We start from the raw sequence: 9,908 nt of genomic DNA, 5'->3' as shown, positions 1-9,908 counted from the left end.
GCCGTTGTCTTCTCTGCTGTCTGTACCTGTGCGTGGCGAAGACACAAAGTTCAGCATGAATCCTGAGCCGGGCAGCACAGACAGCCAGCAGCCCCAGGCTACCCGAGCCCGGCCATCAGATGACTACTTTTCCAACCCACTGATGAGTGGTGAGTGCTGAAATGTGTTTGGAGCACATGAAGGCATTCAGACACTGCCGCTGCATGAAAAGACCTGTTGTTTTGCTATTTCTGGGCTCATGCTTTTGTGCGAAAACAAAGAGTCTTTAGATATCACTTCCATGTACATACGCCCGAATGTAAAGCCATAAACATGAATATATGTGACTTGTGCAGAACTACATTTGCTGTACATGCTTTAAACATATAAAATATTAACAGGACCCTTCAGTTCCACTTCTTCTAAACAGCTCCAGTCTGTTGTGCTGTTTGTGCTGATTTAACCACTTGTCCTGTCATGTTTTCCACCTGCAAGATTTCGAATCTGATTGGTCTCCGATTCACGATGCTGCTTTCCAAGGGCGCCTTCTTTCCCTGCGCAGACTCATCGGCCAGGTAAACTGCTGTGTATCATCAGCACGGTGTTTGTATGGTGTCACATCTGAGTGATTCGTTCTGGGGATCATTGACGTGTCCTGGGCGCGAACTCGCTTATCATTGACCAGTCGTTTGTTATTACTGTTGTTGTTTCTCCTCTTTTGCTTTGTCTCCTTCTACTGACTTTTCTTTTTAGTTATTTTTTCCTTTTAAATAATATCTACATTCCTACAAGAGAACAAGGTACCTGTGGAATTGAATTAATGGCCTCATGCTAATGGGTTAATTGAAGAGAATCTGAGATTATCCACAGGAAAATCCTGACCTCAGTATAACAATCACACAAATAAATGTGTTGAGCAACTGGGGGGTTTGATTCTGACTTCTGTTTTCTCTCCGGCGCTGACAGGGCTGCAGTGTGAATCTAGCGACACTGGACCGAGTGACGCCTCTGCACGGGGCTTGTCTGCAGGGACACATTGCTTGTGCAAGACTTTTAATACAAAATGGGGCAAATGTAAGTAGGGTTTGTCATCTCACTCCCTTTAAAAACACACCAAACAGTAAATCTCACTGCCCATTTATCAATCCCTGTTAGCATGCAACACCCTGGAGTTCACAATGTCGTCTAACAAAGGAACTGTACAACTTTCTCGCCTACATGATTGCCATGCTCTTACACGCAGTGTGGTAGGAGTGGCTGGGATCTCACACGCTGCTCGTAGCTGCAGCAGTGCGGCCCTGTCTTGCTCCTGCTCTTCGTCGCCACACGTTTTAAGAAGCCTCGCAAATTCTCAGACAACAAGGGCCCTATTGTTCGCCTTTGGCTTCCAGCCCTGTTTAAAACACAGTCGCTGGTCACATGTCTGAGTGGCAGAGTCTGCTCCCAAAACAGGAGCCGGCAGATGATCTTTTCTGAGTTGTTCTTCTCTGCGTAGCTGTTGCCTCTGTATGGTCTTTGCAGACACAGACAGTACTTGATTCTGGCAAAGTTTGTTCCCTCTGACATTATTGTCACATAACAAATATTCTTCAGATAATTGTCCATACTTTCCTCCTCTTCCTCTTTATACAGTATGTTAAATATACACCAATCAGCCATAACATTATGACCACCTGCCTAATATTGTGTAGGTCCTCCTTTTGCCACCAAAACAGCCCTGACCCGTCGAGGCATGGACTCCACTAGACCTCTGAAGGTGTGCTGTGGTATCTGGCACCAAGATGTTAGCAGCAGATCCTTTAAGTCCTGTAAGTTGTGAGGTGGGGCCTCCATGGATCGGACTTGTTTGTCCAGCACATCCCACAGATGCTCGATTTGGATTGAGATCTGGGAAATTTGGAGGCCAAGTCAACACCTTGAACTCGTGATTCATCAGACCAGGCCACCTTCTTCCATTGCTCCGTGGTGCAGTTCTGATGCTCACGTGTCCATTGTAGGCGCTTTCGGCAGTGGACAGGGGTCAGCATGGGCACCCTGACTGGTCTGCGGCTACGCAGCCCCATACGCAACAAACTGCGATGCACTGTGTGTTCTGACACCTTTCTATCAGAACCAGCATTCACTTTTTCAGCAATTTGAGCTACAGTAGCTCGTCTGTTGGATCGGACCACACGGGCCAGCCTTCGCTCCCCACGTGCATCAATGAGCCTTGGCCGTCCATGACCCTGTCGCCGGTTCACCGCTTTTCCCTCCTTGGACCACTTTTGATAGGTACTGACCACTGCAGACCGGGAACACCCCACAAGAGCTGCAGTTTTGGAGATGCTCTGACCCAGTCGTCTAGCCATCACAATGTGGCCCTTGTCAAAGTCGCTCAGATCCTTACGCTGCCCATTGTTCCTGCATCTAACACATCAACTTTGAGGACAAAATGTTCACTTGCTGCCTAATATATCCCACCCACTGACAGGTGCCATGATAACGAGATTATCAGTGTTATTCACTTCACCTGTCAGTGGTCATAATGTTATGGCTGATCGGTGTATGTGTATGTTCTATGGCTCTACAGTAAGTAAATGCAGCAAAGGTTACAAATGCTCATGTGGAGAACAAATGATGTGGGCGAATTGATGCCAAACGTTACAGAGGCTCATTTATATAATTTATCACTGTGTGGGTTTAATTCTGTTTGTAATTTGCAAGTACTGGATATGATGTCTGTTTTCTTCATCATGTTTTGTTTGTGTGTCTGTGAATGAGTAGTGACTGTGTGCATATGCATGTGTGCGTGTGCATGTGTGTATGCATATGCGTGTGTTTGTGTTTAACAGTCTTCCTCTTAAACAAATATCCCTTCACATTCCCAGTCCCACAGCTCCTCTGTACAGTAACACTGCGCCATGCTGCGTCACACACAGGTGAACTGCGCTGCTGTGAGCTGGAACACCCCACTGTCCGACGCCTGCGCTGGGGGCAGAGTGGGCTGTGTGGAGCTGCTGCTGAAGCATGGGGCGGACCCCCGGGTCAGCGACCTGGCATCCCCCCTGCACGAGGTGGCCAGGAAAGGTCAGCGGCCCAGTGCGTTGTTATTGTTCAGAGGGAACTAAAGGTCATAACCATAATTGCATTGTGGATTGCGGAGTAACAGCTGCTGGTTGAAACCGTGCATTCCAGTTGGTCGTCTTAAACATATTCTGGTAAAATAAAATAATGTCTCTGTGATAGAACATCTGGAAATACAGGAATGTTTCTGGTTATTAAGAGAGGATTTAGTTTTAACGGGATGATTCAAAATTAGGAGAACGAAGCTGATATCTAACATGTTAACGTTTTGGAGAAACTCTTTCCTGTCATGTGACGAAGGACACAGCTCTTCAGGTGAATGATACTGAGTGGACCTGAAATATTTGCAGATGATGAAGTGATTCAATTGTCTCTTTTTGCTCTCAGGTCACACGGCATGCATCGAGTTGCTGCTGAGCCACGGAGCAGATATTGACCATCAGCTTAAACACCTGGGCACACCACTATACGCTGCCTGCGCCCAGCAACGCCTCGAGTCTGTCACCAAACTACTGCAGCTCGGTTCGTAGACCAACTTCATAGTAATGATACAATCACACCGAGAAGAAGAGAGTCATAACAGGAGACGCTTCTTCACACAGAGAGGCGTCACAATCTGAACAAACTCCCCAGCGATGTGGCTGAAGAGACAATTTGGGAACATTCAAAAACAGACTGGATAGGATCCTTGATCACTTAGTTATTAATGGACACCAAACGAGCACGATGGGGCGAATGGCCTCCTCTCGATTGGACACTCTCTTATGTTCTTATAGTTTATTTTGTTTGATAACATGACTACATTGACTTAATGAACTTTTATATTATATACAATAATGCTGTGTATTAAATACTCCAGTGACTGTTTTTTAGGGGCCAACGTGAACAGCAGTAAAGACCTGGATTCGCCGCTCCACGCAGCCGCCAGACACTCCAGACTAGACTTAGTCCAGGTGCTCCTCAATCACGGGGCCGACGTGACGTCCAGGAACACCGATGGAAAGCGGCCTGTGGATCTCGCTGCTCCTCACAGTGACGTGCAGAAGCTCCTCCTGCAGAGAGAAGGTATATTCAACCGCCTGCTCACCTTGAAATTGTGGTGAGGGTGTGTTGAGCTTCATCATCCATTTTCTTATTCTCTAAAAGCCAGGCCTCTGAATCTACTTCATATTTTCTATTTGTATTTGCAAATCTAGACTTGCTCAGTTTCTCTTGGATGGATAATTTTCAGTGGCCTCTCTCTTTAGGACCCCTGTCTTTGGCGCAGCTCTGTCGTCTTTCTATTAGGAGTCTTTTGGGGAGATCAAGACTCAGAGAAATATCCGGACTGCCTGTTCCAACTGAACTGAAACACTTTCTGATGTACAAGTAGAACTACAGACATTTGATTTTGTTTTGACGGAAAGCTATCTTTTTATAATGATATATAAATGCCTATTAATAGTACAGTGTGATGTGGTTCACATCCTGTAATCTTCACCCAGGGAGAGAATGGAAGATGATACAGTTTAACTATTAAACATATTGTCTACTTTATTTGATGCTGGTTTGATGATTTTTAAAGGTGCTACCTGTTGCATTTTCCTTTTGAAAGCAAACAAATTATTACAAAATCCCTATGATATTACAGTTTCCAAGGAATCTATTTCTTACAGCCTGATTTATGTAAATAATCTTGCATTGAGGCAGATATAACATTGCAAACTCCATCAGTCATGAGTTGAAAATTGTGCAGCACTCATTTCAGTCAGTGACTATTCTTGAAACTAGAATAAAGGGTCAGGATTTGAACTGGGATCTTAATCAATAGTGACTGTTGCTGTTTTGTTTCTGTTTTGTCTTGCCTTTGTTGACCACCCTTGTTTGTTAAGGATTGTTGATCAATTAAACTGAAAACTGTTTCCTCTTCCACGCCCTTTTGAACACGGAAAGCCACAATATTCCCAGGCCTTGTGGACAGTGAATTCTTGGTGGCAGCAGGTGGAGCTGTTGCTTCATGGGAACAGAAAGAGGGAAATCTCCAAAACCAGGGAATCATATCAAACCACCAGCGGCTCCTTCAGCGATACCATGTGATACAGTGATGTACAGAAACGTGGAGAATTTAACTTTGTCATCCCACAGGGCCCGGGGTGTGTTGATTACTGCTTGCTGTCAACTAAAGCAAGATTACTTAATCACATTCATACCCTGGGTACCTCAAAACAAGCTTCGCGATTCGGCATATAGAGACTGCCCATCAGATGGCAAGATAATTAAAAACATCATGATTGGTTCCTGGCTTTGAATAAAGATGCTTTCTTTCACGTTTCACAGAGTGTATTGGAACAATCCCTGTACTCCAGTCGATATAGTATTTACAATCCCAACGTGGCTATAATGTTACTCAGTGAGTATTGTTGATGTTGTTTTCCTTCTATAGTCTTCATCAACCTCAAGGTTTAGTTGGCTCTTCCTCGCCCGACCCAAGGCCTTTTTAAAGTGATTCCTGTGCAACGCTTTTACTCCTCTTCCATGTCTACACCATACTCAACAACATGACCACACAATTCTCCCTTCTCTACAATGTAATTCATACCAGGGACTGTTTTGCAGAGTAACTCAGGAAAAACACAGGAAACTTAGAAGAAACAAGAAAAACTGGACCTGCTGCTTAATGTTTGGTGACAAACGCATATCAGTCCAGTGTCACAGTTTCATCTTCCCAAAATGCATCACAATGTTTGGTAGGAATCTTTTGGAGAATTTGAAGTTCACCAGAAACAAACTGACAGACGTGGGGAGTCCCCCGAGTAAACACAAACACAAAGCTGTCCCAATTTCAAATACACTAAAGAGCATTTTATTAAAGCTGATATTTCTAACAAGGATTAAAGTATATCCTTTGTATTGCTGACTCTAATTGCTCCGATGATGAATGCTGTCACTTTTAATTTATGCTAATTCAACTGTTCTCTCAACTGTAATAATTACCTACACATTTTCAAATGTCATCGTATCGAATTAGATATTCAGTGAAATTAGAACACCATCCTTTGTGGGACAGAGGATAAACTGCTGTACAAAAGCTTGATTAAAGCTGACAGATTGGTTTTCTTTTTTTAATATAATGCTTTATTGAACATGTGAAGCACACAACTGTCAATCACAATGGCTCCTGATATAGCACAGCCGTGGGCAAAATCACGACCAGTTTTTAAAATATGTCCCGTTGATTTTCAGTTTGAAACGGTACTTAAATAATAAAAAAAAAACTTCCCCTTTGATTTTCAAAAAGAGCGATATGAGAAGTTGGTTTCTAGTTAATTTTAGGTCACATAAACTCCTTTCCAAAGGTTTATATTAAATGCATCAAGTATCTAAGACTCAAACTCAATCTGTTCGCACAGCTGGCACTGGAGAATTTAGTCAGGTTCAGATGGTGTAAAATTGATCACAGTGATTAATTAAATAAAAAGTAGAAACGAGATTATAAGACTCTTTGTAAGCATTCAGTTTTATATTAATTCAGTCGTGGATGATTTTATCCATGGTGACTTGCAAAGGGCTTCCTCTTTTAAAACACGATGCGTTACACACATACAAAAATGCCTTACAATCCTACAGTGATTATAAAACATGTTGTCGTACTTCCTATGTTTAAGGTTTTTGTTGAAGCTCAGAACTATAAAAGATTAAAAGGGCAGAACAGGCACCATCCTCTGACTTTCCAAGGTTAAATATGATTGTGCTTCATTGATACAAACTATGAAATACAAAAGATAAAAGGCTAAATGTTCTGTGAAAAGAAAAAGCTGAGAAAAAAATGTGAATAATGAAAACTGCAAGAACATTCATCACCACATCTGAAAGGTGCTAACTGTATTTCATGGCAAATGATCTTGATTAAATTAGGTCCCATCTGTATTCATATTTCTAACATTAAAATGCCAGATACATCAGAGCATCGCAGTCTGTTTCAAATCAAAGATCACGATCAAGACCGGTTTCAATCTGATGACACCTCCAGGGAGACGACGGTTTCCACGCATGTAAAATAACTTATTGAAGCAAATAATTCAGAGAATGATCGACGCTAATCAGAGAGAACATTCAGAGACTGCCATTCTTAATTCCTGAAAGTGATTATTATTATTATTATCATTATTATTATTACATAGGGGGACCATCTGGGTATAATTAGGGGGTTGGATGGTTGGATGGTGTTGATGTTTGACGTAGTGTCAAGGAAATCCTAGGATCTCACAGTTCCTCTATCACAACTGGCTACAATAGCATTCACAATAAAATGGATCTGCCCCCGACTGTCAAAAACACAAACAAGAAAACTGGGAAAACTGCCAGGACTGCCCCTCACTGGTGGCCAACCATGTGGAGAGGAAATAATGTTTAAAGTTGTAGTGTCTGCTCTCTGCATTTGGAAGAAACAGCACACTGTTGAATGGAAATCTACTAATTTGCCAGAATAGAAAAGTATTTGATCAATGCATACTACCAGTGCTCAATTATGGCTGTGAAACCTGGTCACTTAATGCAAACATTATAGAGAAACTGCGGATGATACAAAGACACTTGGAATAACAAGAAGAGATAGAAAAATTAATTAATGGATCCGAGAACAGACACAAATATGTGACATAATTGAAAGAGTGAAAATGTTCAAATGGTAGTGGGCTGGACACATGGTGAGAAGAACAGATCAAAGATGGACAAAGGAAGCTATCGGATGGATCCCAAGAGATGAAGAAAGACCTAGAAGATGAACACATTGAAGATAAGAAGATTAAATGAGAAACTTGCAGGTGTGACACGGAAAAGCTGTAGATTGAAGGCAGTGGAATCTTGGGGAGCCTTCATCCAGCAGTGGATAAAGGTTGATGATGATGGTGATATATTTAAATATGTGTGTGTGTGTGTGTGTTATTGGCAACTTTCAGAAGATGAGACACCCTTTCCAAAGATCTCCTCTCTCCAGTGAAAGGGTGGCCATCTCTGTGAAGGGTTAAGTAGGAGGGATGTGCTGATTTCACCAGCCCCTGTGCAGAGTCAATGGAGCGTGCTGATTGGATGTGAGAGGGTCATGGGTGAGTCATGGGGGCAGCTGGTCCTGTATATGATGAGCTCTTACATTAATGCTGCTTGCGAGAACTGTGTGTCACCCTGGGTGAGGGCATCTGCTAAGAATGTGAAGTTTTCTTTGATAAAAAAAAAAAAAAAAGAAATTCCTCAGGGTACACCGAGATACTCTGCTAAGAGCCTGGTGTCACCCTTGACCCATCCCTCTGCTTCTCTTATACTTTATGGGAAATTATGTTTTTATTTATTTTAACAAATGACGAAGCTCAAATTCGCACAGCAAGTAATGCACATGTGGTTTAGCTGGACTTAATTTATTCATGAGCTTGTTTTAAGCATTTGCATCCAGTGGCTTGAGACTAAATCTTCTCCTTCCCGGTTTCTAAACTTTCAGTAGTGATGCAAGACGAGCCGTTTCTCATTTCATGTGACTGAGAAGATAACTAATCCTATCTCTCAAGGAGATGGTCTGATTGTGTGTGTGCAGATGAGAGCATCGCCTTCCGTTTGATTTGCTAATTCACGAAGCAGGCTTGACTCACAGCGCCTGTCAGATGCGATCTTCATGCAGCCCGGGACCCCCTGTCACATCGCCTTGCCCCTGTCCTCACGGAGCTCCACTTCTGAATTTCCTCTGTCCCTGTAATCGAGAATGGCACTGAATCTTTTATCCACAGGTTTTACTCATTGCTATTCTTCTTATTTGCATTCTCAACGTGATCGAGGGTTGTAAAACGGAGAGGTGAATTGAAATAGACAAGGCTATCCGCAGGTAAGGAGTTGGGTTTGCAGGACATATGGCAAATGGCTAGGCTGAAAAGTGTCTAAATACAATGAGGAAGTAAGTAAACAATCTTCACAAATGAGCACGATGGGGTGAATGGCCTCCTCTCGATTGTAAACTTTCTAATGTTTTTATGTTCTATAGTTAGTGCTCTGTCCATTAAGTGACCAATTTTAGTTCAAGGGGCTGCTCCCAGCATCCCTTGCGCCAGGAGAAGGTAGGCAGTATTTCTTCCAAATTTGGTTAAAAAACAAATTGTTCAACATTTGATCAAGAGCTTCCCTCGTAAGCATTTATTTCCTCGTCTTCTTCACTGCCTGGTACACCAACACATGTGGAAATATATCAGCCAGAAGTCTTTAAATGATGAAGTGCTTAAGACCTGAAAACAATATCTCATTTGTCCAGCGGGAGCAATCATTTGTTCGGTTAATTAAGTGGAAGTTAAGGCAGGGAAGGAAACTCACAGACTGTGAAGACAGCTTCTATAAAGCGATGTCAGCGCTTTGACAGCTGGGGGATTTCCAAGGAGACACCAACACAGGCATGCCCGGGAAGAGGTGACCTCATTCTGACAGCATTATGTTACTTTAGGAGCTTCTACCCAACGCTGTGGCCATGCTTCTGCTTTGTATTACAGTACAATATATATATATACACTCACCTAAAGGATTATTAGGAACACCTGTTCAATTTCTCATTAATGCAATTATCTAACCAACCAATCACATGGCAGTTGCTTCAATGCATTTAGGGGTGTGGTCCTGGTCAAGACAATCTCCTGAACTCCAAACTGAATGTCTGAATGGGAAAGAAAGGTGATTTAAGCAATTTTGAGCGTGGCATGGTTGTTGGTGCCAGACGGGCCGGTCTGAGTATTTCACAATCTGCTCAGTTACTGGGATTTTCACGCACAACCATTTCTAGGGTTTACAAAGAATGGTGTGAAAAGGGAAAAACATCCAGTATGCGGCAGTCCTGTGGGCGAAAATGCCTTGTTGATGCT

The 9,908-nt window shown here is 42.7% G+C and overlaps 1 protein-coding gene across 2 annotated transcripts; it reads left to right on the top strand.

Moving 5' to 3' along the window:
• Window positions 1-19: 19 nt before the first annotated feature.
• LOC136750836 (ankyrin repeat and SOCS box protein 9) lies at window positions 20-5,353 on the top strand. Of its 2 annotated transcripts, none has more exons than XM_066705948.1 (7): window positions 20-149; window positions 475-554; window positions 946-1,053; window positions 2,898-3,045; window positions 3,430-3,564; window positions 3,916-4,107; window positions 4,975-5,353. In XM_066705948.1, exons 1-7 carry the CDS (start codon window positions 56-58, stop codon window positions 5,124-5,126), a joined length of 909 nt encoding a protein of 302 aa, XP_066562045.1. In that variant the 5' UTR covers window positions 20-55; the 3' UTR covers window positions 5,127-5,353. The 2 variants fall into 2 exon arrangements, with proteins under 2 accessions (XP_066562045.1, XP_066562046.1); XM_066705949.1 differs by lacking the exon at window positions 4,975-5,353 and adding an exon at window positions 4,290-4,943.
• Window positions 5,354-9,908: the final 4,555 nt, after the last annotated feature.

Source organism: Amia ocellicauda, chromosome 6, assembly GCF_036373705.1.
Source record: "Amia ocellicauda isolate fAmiCal2 chromosome 6, fAmiCal2.hap1, whole genome shotgun sequence".
Lineage (NCBI taxonomy): Eukaryota > Metazoa > Chordata > Actinopteri > Amiiformes > Amiidae > Amia > Amia ocellicauda.
The sequence above is the reverse complement of the archived record's forward strand: the minus strand, read 5'-3'. Positions and strand labels throughout refer to the sequence as shown.